General features: G+C 45.4%; 1 protein-coding gene across 13 annotated transcripts in view; it reads right to left on the bottom strand.

The window, feature by feature from the left end:
- mecom (MDS1 and EVI1 complex locus) overlaps nt 1-17,681 on the bottom strand; it is a 120,060-nt gene that overhangs the window by 72,504 nt on the left and 29,875 nt on the right. For all 13 annotated transcript variants that reach the window (XM_040183933.2, XM_040183985.2, XM_040183950.2 and 10 more), the window contains exon 2: nt 8,717-9,063. In XM_040183933.2, coding sequence (XP_040039867.2) covers nt 8,717-9,063 — 347 coding nt within the window. The remainder of the gene's footprint in view (nt 1-8,716; nt 9,064-17,681) is intronic.

The following is a 17,681-nucleotide window of genomic DNA, read 5'->3' as shown; positions in this document are numbered from 1 at the left end:
CGGCATATGTAGCCTTTGGTGCAGCATTGTGAGACTTTAGAGAGCACTTGCGTAAAAGTAGTTATTATGTTTTTACTTTTGCTACTCAATTGCTCAATAGTTTTTCCAATGGATCTGAACCATTTACTAAAGCTCTACAAGCAGGTACTGTTATCGACTCACTTAATTTATAACATAGTATTCCCCACTTTTTCAAAAGGAGTGCACGTTTTTTCTGAAAGTAGTTAAACATCTCCCATTAAAAATGATGAAATAACATAAATTGATGGACTGTATCATTATAACGCAACCTGAAAGCAATTACAAAACAATTATTGACCAGGATGTGAGCAGTGGTAATTACCATGGTAATTAACCCCATTAAACACAAGAGCTGCACCCATTTAAAATATGACCCTCAAACACTGTACAAAATATTAACAAACAACCTTTTGGTTAATTAGGACTCAATACAACAGTAGGCCAAAGAAACACCTGAGAGTGGCTGCTGTGCGGCAGAACGCAGTGTTGTGCATAAAATAATAATACCCAGATGTGAAAAAAACTGATTACAACTAAAAGTACAGCATTCAAAATTAAACTAGAAAAAATTGAAAACTAAAAGTACTCATTATGGCAACTGCCCCATTTTATGTTAATTTACTCAAATGAATAATTACTTAGTAAGTAATTTCTTAAAGGATTTTGAGCTGGTGGAGCTGAATTTATCCACTTCTGTTGAGTTCCTCATATCATTGTATCATTGAAAAAAGCATCTTAAATATGGATATATCAGATGGATGTATTTGATAAACATGTACAAATGTAACGTGCCTCAGATTTGTATCTTTGGAAAGTACTTTGTTACATATACTGCATTATTTACCACCATGATGAAGTAACATGAATCCAACCATGAAAATCCACAGTGTCCATCCCAGATGCTGTGCAGGATCAATTAAATGGCCGGTATGTTACTTTACCCGAGGAACTGCCACCAAGAAATGTCGCTATTTGTAATATACTGCTGATAGTAGTAGTACTGCGAAGTTAATCACCTTTCCACTGATTATATAACAGTGGCATTGTGCTTCATAAGCAAAGTATCCATCAGCTGATAAAGACATTTTACATCTTGTGATCTGCAATAATTAGTGTCAGGAAGCAGTTTGCCATCATTCTATTCATCCCTGAGCAACCTGGTGTGGTCTTTCCTTCTGTCAATCACTCACTCCTTTTTTCTTGCATTTGCTCCCAGGACCAGACAGGGCCAGCTAACAAATATTGACTTTCCAATAACATAAGAGTGCAGAGCAGCCTATCATATGGCTCGAATTAAAGCATTATGACATAATAGAGCGATGTCGGGGTTAAGACCTCATTACTGCCACCCGGGGCCTCTGCTTTCTCTCTCTCTAAACCTGGCAGCTCTCAGTTTCTGGTTTTGGAACCGCTCCACTCTAATTGGAGCGGCAATATGGCATAATTGTAAGAGGGGTACGGTGTTACTGTGCTGAATGTGGCCCCGGCCTGCGTTTTTTTTAGCTCTTAACCCAGTAATAAGCACCCAAACCAGACCGCAATGTCCCATTACCCTTTGAACTGAGAGAAGAGAGATTTGAACATGTGAGTGAACACACACATACACACACACTGAACACACAGAGCAGCACACTCCATCCGCGACACATGGATACAGAGATATTTAGAGATTGCGACTGTGTGTAGGTCATAATAGCCGTGAGAGAGTGAGGGAGAGTGTGGCGGAGGCTGAGAGGGCCCGTTTGCGCGGCGCTGACCACAGACGCACAGAAAGTGGTTTTTGTGGAGCGGTATTAGCTCTTGATTATTTGCGTTAACCGGCGCTTAGATTTACCGCCCGGGTAATGCGCTCTGACTGGTAGTTAAGCGCTAGCGGCGAGTCAGGGCAGCAAAGACTTGCTGTTCACTCTCTGTCCCCCCCTCCCGGACTGGACCAATAAAAAAGCCTGAAAGCTTTGCCCCCCCTCCCCCGCCTCCCTCCTGTTGAGAAGACATTTGGAAACAATCAGTAGTGTGTTTTAAGAGAAGGCCCTTCCCCTATCAATCCCCCTCGATAAGGTATCTATGAGCCTCCCTCTGTGGCCCCGCACACGGAATTCATCACCTCTGTTTCCTGTATGCTGTTTAGGGGTCCCCCTCGTTTTCACTCCTATCTGTGCACAGTGCAGGGGGCACAATTTAAATGTGTGTGTATAAAGCCATTGGGTTTACCGTATAGTAAGTGCACACATACATATTCCAAACATGCAGTGTTCATGTGTGTGTGTGTGTGTGTGAATAAATAACAGCACTTTTCTTGCCCGGGGGGGAACTCTGTGGACAGTTGACGAGGTGCGTTTGATTAAGTTACTCTTATGTGGATTCAGTAGCACATTCCTCCATAATCCTTTCCAAAGGTTCCCTCAATACTTCCACTGCCTATTGAGCAGTAAATTAATAGGAGGTTGTTTAACATTTAGACTCAAAAGGTTTACTCACAACACCCTTAAAAATGAGCCCCTTTGGTAGGCAACATAAAAAAAAACTGTGGTGGAATTAATGTAAGCTGGTAAGCGTTAGCTACACTTCCCTTTTTTTTTTTTACTTCCCTTTTACTTTCCTGTGACTCAAACAGAAATGCCTTGAGAATAATGCCTTTGAGTTTTGAAGCGCCCTCCTTTCGGCAAGTCTTGCAGTGCACATTTTTATTAGTGTTTCCGGAATACTATAACAGTTGAGGTTATAGATGACATAAATGTGTGTTACAAGGCGGTGGCATTAATATTCCGCCGATGAGTCGATGCACCTGCACATAAATTCTATTACATCTGTGACCGTCTAGACGTTTGTCATTGTGTTATTGAGTTTGCCCTGCATGTGTTTCCGATCAGATCAGCCTCAATTTCTTTCTGCTAAGAGTGTGTGTGTGTGTGTGTTTTCTGAGCTATCAGCCATTCAGATTTTTTTTCTGCATCCCGACTGGTCAGCTATAATGGGGGGCAGAACCCCCCCCCCCCCCCCCCTCTGAGCTTTTCAAACAGGTGAACTCCTCCTTCCTCATCTCTCCTTTTACCGGCCTCCTCCTTCAATCAAGCCAGTGCTGCCATTCACTTCAGATCTAATTAGGTCCGCGACCTTTGACCTACTTGCATAGAAGCCCGACAAGAGCCTCCTTCACCTGGCATTGTGCTGCCGGCTACACCTTCCAACTGGCGTAGCCCCCCACTCACGCCCGCCTTTGTCCTTCTGCAATTCACTCTGACTTTGTTCAGTTATTTAACCTAGCTTCCCCTCCCTGCTGGGAACTCAGGCAGAGGATGAGAGTGGGGAGGAGCAGGAGGAAATGAGGCGGGGGGTGGGGGGGGATCAGAAATTTGGGGGGATTTTTGTCCCGGGTTACTGTGAGAGAAGAGCCACCTTGGGATAACTTCTACTGACCCAGCACTCATACAGGGGAATATTCTCACACTTTATCTCACACTCTCTCTCAAATGCATCACCCCCCACCCCCCCCCCCCCCCCCAAAACACACACACACACACGCCTGAACCAGCAGCAACAAACAACAGATTAACCCAAAAGAAAGGAATTACCAATCAACTGAGAGGCGCTGAGACAGACGGACCCCCACTTTGTTTTGTATCTGGGATTTTTGAATGGACATCACTCCCTTCCAAGACAATCCAGCTCCAGTTGCATTGAATTGGGGAGCTCATCTCCCTCGCGGCCTTCAGGAGGGACAAAAGCAGACACAGACGCACGCGGCTGAAGGCGCGTTGGGGCTGCACACTCTGCACCATGTGAAGGATGTGTGAGGCCAGGGGGGTTTGGGTAGCACAGCAGGTTAAGCACGTTATATTTACTCAGCGGGACCGGGGCCAATTCAACTAATCAGTTGTCAAGCAATCGCTCTTCAAACTTTCACTGATCTAAAAGTGGTCATGAGGTTTTAATCCATAGTTCAGTACACACACTTGTGTGGTATGTTAGACACCATAGGCGACTACGTTGATCCTACATGAAAGATATGATGGAATTCAAATATTGATTGATTGAGTTTGATATAACACAATAGCCAGACAAATATGTATATCAATGCTAACTGCTAAAGACTTCACTAAAACATTAAAGCTATGGAAACGGGTGAAAACCCACTTCCCTGCAAGTCCGCCCTCCGGCCTCAGACCTCTTCGGCCAAGTTGGTGTTCCACACTATAAGCCTTGTTTTTAGCTCAAGTCCCTCCAAACTCCTGAGCCCATGAGCATATTTGCTTTTAGCCCACACCCGCAGCAGTTACTTAACCTCAGGTCAATCGCGTCCCAACTACTGGTCCGACGCAGCTCAGAAGGGTAGCTGTATTTAAAATTAAAGAAGGTATAATTAAAGGCCATGTGTTTCCTCCGCAGCACAATTCAACTCTCTTGTCCGGAACATTCCATCTACGCGCAGACACATTTTTCTCCTTAAACTATCCGGTCACACACAACAGAGTTTAATGATCTTTATTGTCCCCATTACGATTCATTAAGTGCCAATGAAACCCAAGTGCGTGCATCATAATTACAGGCAGTGTCTCGGCCGCTAGTTAGTGCTCTTCTCGTGAAAGAGAACAGGTCCCACGATGGTGTGAGCGCAGCCGTTGTGTTCATTCTGCACAATGCATTGACGACCGCCATTCACGTCTTTTTCACCCAGTAATTTGTAAAAAAAAAAAAAAAAAGCTATATGTGTGAGTGAAAATGTGAATATGTGTGTCCATTGAGAGGTGGGTGAGTGACAGAGGGGTTCATCCCTAGCGCCCGCCTTTCTAAGCGCCGCTGTGGGCGAGGCCATCTCCGCTGACAGTGGATGGGATGTGGCTGGGGCTCGGGGATTAGGGGGCTTTTCGGAGGACCGAGAGTGGCTCTTTCTCCCTGTGACAGAGAGAGGTGACAGGCCGTCAGCGCACAGGGGACCGGCGGACAGCCAGCCAGAGACATCTGCATTCATTCGGGGACAGCGGCTTATCCGTGCACGGAGAAACACGCCCTCTCGAAACGCCCTCAATCCACGCTCTCACACTCTGTCTCACACGCATGCACACACAAGAGCGTCTGCGCGCACCGTGATACCAGAATCGACCTTACCCAGAGTTCACGCTGTCTGCAACTATATAAGACAAAACAAAGTAGCTACAGATGAACTGCAGTTGCCTGAACGCTACATGTTAGCTCAGTTCTGTAATCACCTGCTGGCACCATAACCACGGGCTCCAGAAGCTCAAGTTCCATCACAATTTTTTATCTTTTTTTTGAGTAATCTAATATTGAAAGAGTAATAGAAAATGCAAGGTTTCCAGCTACAGCAGTTTAAATCGCGGATGTCCTCCAGGCCAGGCAGCTGCTTCGCCTCCTTCCATCCTCCCATCCTCTCAAGACCGGGAGGTTCAGGAGACAGGCAGAGCCAAGAAAGGCCCTGCCCAGCCACCTAATCCTCCACTCCCATTCACTATCACTGCTAATCTCCTTCACCACCTCCCCACCACCACCAACACTATCGCCTCCACCTGCACCTCCGCCTCTCACTCAAGAGGTGCACAAAAGGCCCTAAAGCGCCCCTGTCCCGCCCCGCTCACCATCCCACCCATTCTCGCACCCCTAACCTGCCCCGCCCATCGCTTCTACAGCAGGAGGCGCCCACTTTTCTAAGCCCAGGACCCATAATCCCGTGGGGCTGTGAGTTTGGGAGAGCCCAAAGGCTCATTGAGTGCTGGATAACTCTCTCCCGGACTCTAACCCTCCGTCTCATTGTTGCCGCTGCTGAGAAGAAGACAGACACAAATGGAGTTTGAATTTCAATGTGGCTGACTCAGAGAGAGAGAGACAGCAGAATATGGACTGGTGGGCATCCAGGCGTTAAGAGTTCTCTGAAGGAGGCCTTGGGTGAATGCATGCAAATACTGTGGTCGAGAGCCGGCCACCTCATCCCAAACATGGAAGTTGGAATGCAATATTTTATAGGTCATGTTTTATCATTTTTATTTATATCACATGAGTGAAATTACAAATAAAAGGCTACAAAAAGAAAAGGAGTATAGCCACTATTATTAGAACTTCTTCCTGTTTAATGAATTGAAACTCAGTCCACGTGCTAAACTTTAGTAATAAAATCAGCTTTGTTCTGGATATGTACCAGGGTTTAAATGGGAACAACTCTTATATTTATTTTTAAAATCCCATTGTTCTCCTGATTGGTCTGTTGTAAATACTAATTAGATTAAATGAATTCCTTATTAAATACTTAATCATTTTTTATTACATTTTTTATTATTTATTCATTAAATATTGAATTATTTGATAATTAAATAAAGGCGTGTTCATCAATCCTATGAGTTAATTAAGTCTATTTTCACTTTGACATTTCTTTAACTGACAGTAAATCTTCAGTGAAGAGGTTGGGATGTGATAAATTGTTCGTACTGACAGATTACATCTGGCAATCGACCAAATTCTTAAGTCCTTAACAGCTCACAAACACATGGAATAGCTGCACGCACACTCAGACAGCGAGCCTCATGACTACTGGCACAGTCAGCACTCTGGTTCTGCAGCGTGGGAGAGCATCGCAGCGCAGCAGACCTGCCTCTCTACCTCTTATTTACCGGACCTATCTTTCCCATAAGTCACCATTCCTGTATTCATAAAGCATCATGGATGCCATAACTCACGTGTCCCCTTTATGAATAAAGCCCCCAAATTTATGGTGATGGCTCCGAGGAACGGTGGCCTCCCCCTGGTGACAAACCTCCCCCAGTCTGTCACCACTGGCCTGGGCTGCTCAAGGCCCTCCATCAAACGCTCCAGATGGGAGCTCCACTTTAGCGCTCGGCGGCCGGTGACATCACCTCGCTATGCGCCGCACGGAATTGATGATGAAAGCAAACATATCTGTCTTAACTCACGTATACCAAATCAATTTTGTTTTTACAGACCCTCCGCGGGCTTATTGGCATATTGACGGTTTGCAGATGGGAGTGGAGGGGGGCGGATGAGGGATGGTGAACGGGTGGGCATGGGAGAAGAGGGGGGGGGGGGGGGGTTAGGAGGGCTTAATGGCATTTACCATATTTAATACAGAGGGATGTCATCACTGAATATCCATTCTGAATAATGTGGCATTTCATCATAAATTCTTTACAACTTATTTACTTAATGGAAAGAGTTATGGCTCGCTGTCAGGGAGGTAATTAAACATTGTGATACAGTGCTGCCTCACCAGGATCCCATCTTCCCCCCCCTTCAACCTCCCTCCCCACCGCCTGCTCCCCGACACACATTCACACTCATATCCCAGCTCCTCAGCTTTTTAAATAAATATTATTATTCAAGATCCCCATAAATTACCACCGGATTAAAATTCATGAGACCTCCTTTTCCTTTATTTCTGTCTCTGGGAAAAAGAATAACCCATGAGGCTTGCCCCACCAACTGTAAATCTCCCAGAGAGAGATAGAGATCTTTTATTATGACTCTATATTATGAGAAGGCATAATTGAGAAGTTTTCCTTACTACAATTCAAGAGACATTTAAGATGCATAAATATATAATACGGGTGAAGTTGTTTCTTGGAGAAATGTAATCCGGAGTGAAAAAAAAGAAAGATTTTTATTTTGGAACTGTTTTGAGGAGCCAAAACCACTGAGTCAGAGCAGAGGGGCTCGGGTAATGATCTATGACGCAAACCCAACGAGCAGCAGTCCAAATCCCAAACTATTTATATGAGCCGAATATTGATACTTTACCAACATGTTCTCAGTCAGCTTTAAGCACAGCATCGAAATGGACTTAATGGTTTGGCAAACTGCGGTTAGAGAAGGACTGCTGTATTGAATCATCTTTTTTATTGAAAGCCGTGACTCTTCACTTCATGAAGTGCACGGTCAGCAGTCCTTAATAAGCTTGGTTTTCTCCTACAAAGGGACAAAAGGACTGAGATGAACGACTAAATCCTCACAATCCAAATTAGAGGGGATCTATTTCGGGAGACTTAATGAGGCTGATACTCTGCCAGCCGCCTTCCTCCTACTCCATAAAACAGAAGTAGCAAGACACTGAGGGAGACCACATCTAACCTTTGACCTTGTCCTGTGACCTTACCTTCGATTTTTTGTGCCGGCCGACCAATATGTGATTTGCCGATGGCCGCGCTGGGTCCCTAACCAGGATGAACAGGGGATTTATGGCTTTTTATTTTAATTGAGTTAAGAGCACAATCTAGACTCCTTTTCTCTCAATGGCACTGAGCTCATATTACATCACCAGGCAACAAACGGCAACAAGAGCCTTGTGGTCACTAGGCCGAATGTGAGCATGACGACATGGCAGGATATGTATATATATATATATATATATATATATATATATATATCTGATGTGAATGCTACAGTTTGTATTGGTCAGAAGATCCTGGAGTTCATACTAAAGCTTAAGGTGCTGCAATAAGTAGATGACATGTATTTATCCCACCTGCACTGTGATCCAACCAAAAACCATTGAGGTTTTCACTGTAAAATTAGGAAAAGACTGTTTTCTTGTTGTGATTGTCTGCGGTGCGCTTATTGAAACATTTCTTATGTTAGTCATCTGTGTGTGTGAAGGTACCGAGTTCTTTTACGCAATCATTTACTGTAAGATGCCACCTGGAATAAAACCCTCCTCCGCTCATCGCGTTCCTACCTCCCAGCCTTGAGTCGGGTCTCGGAGACGAGGCGTGTGCTCTCCTTCATATGGTCCAAAGCGCTCGCCGACGTTCACCCTCCTGCGGCTCCAGATGCCCAGGCCCCCGCCCGCGACTGCCGACTCTCGCAGTTCAAAGTCCAGGGGGGTGGTCAGCTCCTCTTGGGGCGAAAAGATGCCCGGGTGTTGGAACGACAAGGGGTGCTGGGGTGAAGCCTCGTCCTCCGAGAGCAGAGGGGACGGCGGGTACTCTGCCAGGGCCGAAGAAGGCGCGGGATCGACATCAGAGCCGCATACATCGTCTAAGATGTCGGATGGGTAGAGGGCAAAGTCGTCGTCACAGTCACCTGTGGAACACAGAGAGTCTCTTCGTGAGGGCCAGGCTCGGGATTATCATCGTGATGGATGGATTACGTTAAGAAGGGCAGGATATCTTTCCGATGCCAAGTAACAAGTTCCTGAAAGTACCAACTATTGGGTGAAGCATTCAAAGTGTACATATAATAACTGCATCAGTTAGCGGCAGACAGGCAATAACAACATGTGGGGGTTGTCATGTGACAAAGCCTTCATTCCATTTCCATTGAGCTCAGTAATAATAAGGACAAGGGGGCATTACCGGAGCACACTTGTTCCTAATGTCAATGTTTTTCTTATATCTAATCATTAGGTATGCCCCTGGCCCAGGAAAAACCCAACGGACACATTTAAACTCATGTGAAATCTCTAAATGACACCTGATATGTTCGGCGTTTTGATCTGAAACAAAACAACCTGCAGCAAAAACACGGCATGTCTGTCGTCGTTTGAGCTGATGCCAAGGTGGCTTTGCAAGGTCTGCTCGGCATTGTACTGCCCTGACTGTTTTATATTTCCTTTTCCTGGACTCTTTCTCCACTGTACAGTGCAAACAGAGGGAAGCATGCTGGGGTTAATTGCAAATAGAGTTAAACAGGACATAGATGCACAACCCTTGAACCCACACTGGGCTTCTTCAGAATGGCACACGTGGCTGCTGGAGCTTAATGGAGGAAGAGGGATTGAATCATTCGCGGTGTTGACACAGCGTGCAGGTGGAGCAAAGCGGCATTGTTCTCCTAAACAGGAGGACGGGGAGCCCAGTAATCACAAAGACGGATACATTTCCATGCAAAGGAAGTTGGACAGGGAGAAAGACAAGTTCACGTACACACGACCAGACAGGTCACCAAGCAGCCACCTAGCACGACAGGCTGCCAGCCGGGTGTCACACGGGGGGGGAGACGGAAAGACACTCGAAGCCGGAAATGATTCCCGGGAAGCTGCAGCTCCCCCAGCGTGCATCCGAGGTGGGCAGCGCCTAACGCGGGCTGACAGGCCGCGGGGAGAGGGGGCTCTGCTAATGAGGCTCCACAACCCATCCCCGGGCCCAGGAACATTCCTAAAGGGCTGCCGGTGTGACACTGTACCGCTGCGCTGTCAGCCGTGGAACCTTTGATCCACGCGGATCCACACACACACACACACACACACACACACACTTTTTGCTCACTGGCCATGAAGTAACCGGGCTTCTGATTGACCGAACGGCTCACAGTGATTGGCCACAGGTGGTCATAAACTAACCTGAGAGATTAACTCAAGACCTGGACAAAGTCATGGAAGTCTTTTTTTTGTCTGCTCTCACCTTAAGAAACGCCACAGCCTTTCCCTTTTTACTTAAAGAACAAGAGAAGCCATGTGTGTTGGATACTCAAAGTATGTGTAAGGTCAAAGCACAATGTCCGGTGAAAAGAAATTTAAAAACTGTCAACTACAGGTACAGTAGTTGAGAGCAGTTTACCTCTGCAGGTTATGCATGAACGGACGCTGAATCAGCTGTTTAATGCTAATTTCTGGTTGCCTTTTCTGTGTTATGCACTCGTGTGTTTGTCAATCCACATCTATAAGTATATTTTTCAGTCATTTCCTACCTGGTCTCAGTGTCTATGTGACACACACAATGTGTGGGCCCTGCAAGTTTTAGGGGAATGTCTTTTAAAGACTTTGCTGAGCTGAGCTCGGCATGAAACCCAATGTGGAGTCAAGGTAATGATTTTCAGCACGGTCACAGTCCTGGATGTGAAGGTTGCCATATGGTCGAGGGGCAAGGGCTTTTAAAAGGTAACTGTATCCCCCCATTGCCGTTTCTCGTTTGACATTTCCCCCCCCTACACTTGTCTCAAAGTTTATATTTGATTTAGACCAGAACTTCCCCCGGTCCAATAGACTCCATTTCAACTCATAAACATATATGTTTCTGTAAGGTAAACGTTGGTAGAAAAATGAATATGATAGACTTTTAAGAATCGTGGTTTTATTCTAAGTCAAAGAAAGTAGCTGTACTTGTGGGGCGGATTGATGTGTGTGTGTGTGTGTGTGTGTGTGTGTGTGTGTGTGTTTGTGTGCGTAACAGGGTGTCTCAGTCTAAAATAATCCTGTTTGTTTGTTCAGTAATGGACATTACTTCATCATTGCAAGCTGACGCCCCTTCATCAAAGCGGGATGTCGAAAGGAATTCTGGGTAGCGAAGGGGAACTCCAGCTGGGAGCAGCACCATGACTTCAACTACATTATCAGCAGAGATGATACATCGTGATAGAAAAAGAAAGCGTCAAATACAATTTAAAAAAAAAGAGCTTAACTTTGATGCCGACGTATCTGAAAGTCAGCATGAAAGATTCAGTGCAAAAAATAATGAGGAAAACGGTTTTTATCTCCCCTTGAAAATCAATTCAATTTGTGTGGAGAACACAAACTACATCCCGGCACGTCGCATGAGCACAGATACGCTCGTACATGCACATGAATGTGTATTTAAATGCTCGCGCTTGACGGCAAATTCATTAATTTTTATTAAGGAGGGAAAACATTGGTTCCCCCGGCCTGCTATCTGCATGGGTGGAATGATTTTCACCTCTGCCACGAGGTGTTGGGCGGACTCATGCATCACACGATTACCCCGAGCAGCGAGCGGGGGCCGCCATCATCAGGGAGTGAATTAAAGATGATAGAAGGGGCTATTAATCACTGTGACAAAGCCCTTAATGGAGGTGTGACCCAGCCGCTGCCGACGGGACGCCGAGGGGACGCACCCACGGGACAAATGGATACATATGTTTACAGAGAGAAATAACCTACCTGTGGACATAGTTAACCCCCCCCCCACCCCCACCGCCCCCCTCTTGCACGCCCCCCTCTCATTTTTTTCTGTATCCCTGTCCGTCATCTCTCTTTTGCTCCATTAAGCCATTTATTTATTTATTTGATTCAGGTAAACTCAACCACACAGCTTATCTGAAGGCAGGATTATCTTTTCGAAATTTTAACATCACATTGTTTAAAAAATGTATTGCCGTTTCTGTTTGTATCCTCACATAACCCGGTTGATTTTAACTATTTGTTTATGGAAGCCAGGTCCTTCGCTGCATCTCTGCGTATGATGCACAGAGCGAGCAGGGCGAGACCACTGTAACGTGTAAGGTGGGAACATTATTCGTCTATTTAACCCGAGAGAGCTCTAAGATTTGACTGATGGGGTCTTAGATCATGAAATATGGAAATGAACTCGAGGACTGGCTCGCCGTGCCTATCGGTGGACATCATTTGTTGCCTGTGATAACAGACAAATGGGACGGGGGGGCTTACCCTTGTATCGCGGGTCAAACACAATCACATATGATCCCCTCCATTAGTCATTACATCCACATTGGGACACTGAACTCTTCATCATCCCTCCTCCTCCTGTTCCCATCTCTACACCAGGACAAGCATGTGAACTTTCCCCAAACGTACCCGAGCTTTTCGCAGTGTACAGATAAGACCCAGAACAACGGGGAAGGTAAACCCTTTGTCTTGGTTTCTGCTGCTAAATCAACTAAGAAACTGTTTGGAGGATTCATAATTTGTGGGAGGGGGTCGAGGGGGCTGTTGCGTATTGATTTGTTCGCCTGAAAAATGCGGATGCCCCGAGGGGGGTACGTAGGCGTAGACATCTGAGAGACAAGTCATTGTGACTAAATTCAAAAGAAAAAAAACCAAAATAATCATCTTTAGTTTAGCTCATTTTAACGCTCTTACAGCGACTGCCAAACAGAAAATGGCTGCTGTTGATTTGCTAAGCACAGTTAATTACAGTGCAGCAGTTTGTGCCTGCATTCCCTCAGCAGGGTGTACGGGAGAGCGTCTGGAGCCCCGTGCCCTCGGGAGAGGCAATAAGCTCCCTAATTAACTCTGTCTTTGTGCTTAATGGAGGCCTTAGCGTCGCTTTTAGGGAGTCTTTTGGTACGCGGGTCCTTTGGGGTGACTGTGGTGCTGAGTGATACCAACCACAAAGACTGCTGGCCTTGGGTAGCTGTGTACAGTCCCCGTTGTCCACCGTTCATTTCTCCAACCAAAGACAATTACATTTACAAAATTTGTCGATGCTGCTGTCTTTGCCATTTTCTATTTTTCCAACTGTAGAACATCCATTAAAGAAAAAAACATCAGGTTGAAGCTGAATTGAAATTATTTTAAAATGGTAAAATGCAGCAATATCCTATATTAATAAACTTTCATATTACTGTTTGAATACTTTTATTCAGACTTAAAAAAGCTAAAAAATAAAGTGCATTAAATAAGTACAAAACAGTCTTTTAAATTCACAAATTTACACATCCATTTTTCTCACATACATGCACTCATTGTACAGACTGTTCAAGCACACACACACAGACACACACGCCAGAGATTACCGAGAGCAGGGCTCTTTACACAGTCCTAATTAATGAGAGCATTGTCTTCATTTTTTCACCCTTACGCTCGTCGACTGCTCCCTGCTCTAAATGGAAAACACTCCATTAAAGGACCCGCGTCGAGCTACCAATTAACATCGCACGACAAAATGAAACTCAGAGCTGGACCCTCTTTCCACACACACACACACGGACATCTAATTAATTAGCATTAGTTGTGATTAATAATGAGGGTCCTTTAATGGTAAATGTGTAGCAGCCTCCGACGGCAGGCTGACACAACAAAGGGGTCCGTGTGCGCGGCAGGATTTATCTGGGGAGCTGCTCGGGGATTTCAACATGTTTCTCACAGGCCTGACAAATGGCCTATTAATTATCTAATGTTGTCCGACAACAGCCGCTTGATAAAGATGTATGTTTGGACAGGGTGAGGAGGGGAAGATGCAGCAGAGGAATAGAGGTGTGTGCGTGAGTGTGTGTGTGTGTGTTGGCTTGTTTGCATGAAAAAGAATAATGAAAGAAAAGTGTGTGAGTGCAGGGAGAGACTTGAGGAAAATCATACAATTATAGACTACCGAGTGGCGACGTGTGAGCATAAAATGAAGCACGTTTCCCCCCCCCAAAAAAAGGAATTCTTCCATTCGCAATACATTCGTCTCAAAAGACAAATGGCTGTGCTTCCGCTTGTGTTAATGTTTGGGATAATCAATGTGAAGGATTAACCAAGTACATTTATTTTTAATGAAATGCAAATGAATGAGGACTTCTTCTGCGTGCAACGCCCTCACGTACACACACAGGTTACGTACTAAAACCACAATCAATATCATCAAGCAGGAAGCCTTGACATCAACCCAACCACTTCATATCATTAACGCTCTAATAACACGGAGCATATGGGCAGTCACTGCCTCTCCGTCGCTCTCCCTGATCCAATCTCAGGCCTGAGTCTAATTTGTGGAGTTTATCTTCCGGCTGTATGTTGACAGGTGTTCCTAAGTGGGATGCCGGTTGCCAAATTCTTTTTATGATTGTTGTAGCCACACATTTGGACTAATGAGATAGGACCCCAGTTGGACGCTAACTCAAGCCTGTCAGACGTAAAGCAAACAGAATAACAAGCCGGCGCTCACATTTTTTCCACGGGCCGGACAGCGAGGGCCCTCGGAATCACACGCTGACCCCCGGGATGGAGAAGATGAGAGGAAAAGGAGTGAGGGAAAAATAGGGAAAATGGGGCAGGAAGCAGGGGGTGACAATGAGATCGAATAGAAATCAGGTAACTGTCATACCTTCATATATGGAACAATATTGTAACTTAATCCATTTTGACCACCGCTATTTAAAATTAGGTGAAAGCAACCAGTCTGAACCATTTGTGCCTCTCCGTATTATGAAAATTTGGATGTTCTGAAGTGATGAGTAGAAAAAAAGTTAGTGTTGATAAAGGCGATTGATCCCATCATCTCTTCCTCTTTGCTTTTATATGAATCCAATCCTGCCACACCACAACATTTTGATTTGTTGTTCGGGGGCAAGCTGAGCCATTTCTCCCATCAATCTTCCTGCTCCCTCATTGCCAATCGCTCAATTCCTTTAGAAACCATCTTTACCCCCAAAGAACAAAGACAACACCTCCACACCAAGTACAGCTGAGAGGTGAAGCAAGAACACAAACCTGACAATCGGAAAGCAGACATCTGCTACTTAATCCAAAAGTAAAACTAAATGTTTATCCTTAAGTTAGTAGTTCAAACATGCAAAGATGTACTGTCTCCAACCCTTCGGTCCCTCTCCCCTCTTCCGCTTTCATGTCATGGCTAACTGCCATTGGGCCCTAATATAATTATGGCTCACAGTTGTGCACATTTGAGAAATTGATTCCTTTGATGAAATGTGAGCAGGGCAGGTCTGGGCAGAGCAGAGAGAGACATATATCCAGAGTGGTTGCTGCCAGCCCCCCAGGCCTGTGGAAGGCCCCCTGGGTACCAAACCGCCAGCTCAACCCGGCCCAGTCTGTCCCGGTCGTTAAAAGAAATGATAGCATATGCGCTTTGTTTAAGTTTGATGTCTTCGTAATGTATTACACAATTAGATTGATTTGACAATTTCCATTATACTTGATCAAATATTTATGTAGGCCTGCGGATGGTAGTTCTTATCAAAGGGGGGCGGATCCGCGGTGCAGATGGGAGATCTGGTCTGCAGTGGGAAGGCCATCAGTCAGTTAAAGCTGGGCAACCTCGTAGGTGAATTAAACCTGGCTGCTTGAGATTTCAAATTGTAACAAAAATGTTATTTTGTAAAGCATGAACGCAATCCTGAGGTCATTCTGCCGAGTGTTAGACGTTAACAATGAGGTCCGATTGAGATCGGATACATGAATTCCTACGATTTATCCGCGAATCAATATGTCTGCATCGTGTGCTGTGTGACGAAAAGGACGACCGTTGGGCATTGACGGGGTAATGCTGTTGGCCACCCTCCCAACAGAAAAACAAGACCACTTTTGGCTACACAAATTTCTGGCTACGGCACATTAGCTTTAGATTTGCCTCAATAGAAACCTGTAAGCCAACGTATACCTTCTGCTGGTAAAACATCCTGCTCTGTGTTGTAGTTTAACTTGACCATTCAGGGGGTTGATGGCATTACAATATCTACCTCATATGCCCTACACAAATAAAGTGTCTCTGATGTACTCACATTATTTACTACTATAATAAAGTCTAGACAACTTTCTGTATCAACTTTGTATATTTAAAAGCAAGGCAGAAATGCTGATACTGTAAAGAAATCAATTTAAGCGATCAATTCAAAGCGCTCATGCTCAAGGGTGAGTCCCCTAATCGCCTAATTCTCTCTTTCTTTCGTACTCTGGATGTCTCTCTCTCACCTGTCTCCCTTCTCTCTCCCCCGTTCCTCCTGCACACCCTTCCCACGAACCTCTCACTGTGCAAAGCCACCCCACATCCATCACAGCCCAGAAATTTAAGGAGCCAAATTGGCCTCATCTGTCTCAATGTTGGATGCAGATGGAGTTTCTTCTGCTGAGGGAGGTGCAGTTAGTCACCCCTGCTGCCCCCACCCCTTCAATCTACTGCCTTAAAGCCAAGCCAGCTTGTGCCGGTCTCAACACCACAGAGCTACGTTATGAGGCCGTCTGCTGGAATAAAGGGGGGGGGGGCACAACGGCGAGGTGACCACTGCACTGACCACACACGCACACCCTTCACTTCCCTCAATTTTTTTTATATTTTTCACCTTGCTCACTCTATTTCGTTTACTCAACTCCCTCATTTGTGCTCGCTCATATTGCCGGCACCCACCTACACAAACACAGGCAGCGGTTGGCCAAGCGCAGTCCGTAGTCTCAAGCAGCCTGGTCCGACCCGGCTCGTTAATAAAGGCCCCAAATGAGGCAGCATGCATAAAACATGAAGCGCCGCGTGCCGGCGTAATGAACTGCTGCTCCATAATTGCATCTCAGAGCCGTAAAATGAAGACAAAATATTTGAAGAGGGATTCTGTCACCTCTCTGCAGAAGCAACACTAATCACAGGCGTTGCGCGGGGCCCTTGGGGTCTCCCCTTGACAGAGAGCAGGGGCTAAACGCCCAGGGCGGCGACATTGGCAACACCCTCCAAGTAATGGGACATAATTGAATAATTGCTGATTAGAAAAAAAAGGGGGAGAGGTAATAGTATAACAGTGTCCAGTGCGTTATCGGAAACGATCCCACTGGGAGGGAGAATATGATAATATGGCACAGGAATGAATAACCAAAATATATATGTACATATCTCTACTGTTCCTAAAACCTACTGGGAAATAGTCTACTTAATTTAGGGGTGGGTTTGTGTGCCTGGAATTATGGATGAGGTGGTGCAAACGCTGGAATAGAGTTTGCACCTCTATGGGTTGCACCTGTTCGTGGAACCAGATGGGGGAATTTATTAGGGGAATCGAGTCAGACAATCTGTTAGACAAAGGAAGCTAACGCGACCAACAAAACAATCAAAGCGTTCAAAATTACATTCTGATTTATTGAAAAATAATAACGTAAAAAAAAAACACAAACAAAAGACTGACGCACACACACACACAGACACACACACACACACACACACACACAGTGACAAGCTCGGAGACAGGCAGGCCTCCAGATGAGAGATTGGAGTCCCACCCAGGGGTGTCACCCAGACAGTTAG

Source organism: Gasterosteus aculeatus, chromosome 1 (assembly GCF_964276395.1).
Source record: "Gasterosteus aculeatus chromosome 1, fGasAcu3.hap1.1, whole genome shotgun sequence".
NCBI lineage: Eukaryota > Metazoa > Chordata > Actinopteri > Perciformes > Gasterosteidae > Gasterosteus > Gasterosteus aculeatus.
This window is presented reverse-complemented; position numbering and strand designations above follow the sequence as displayed.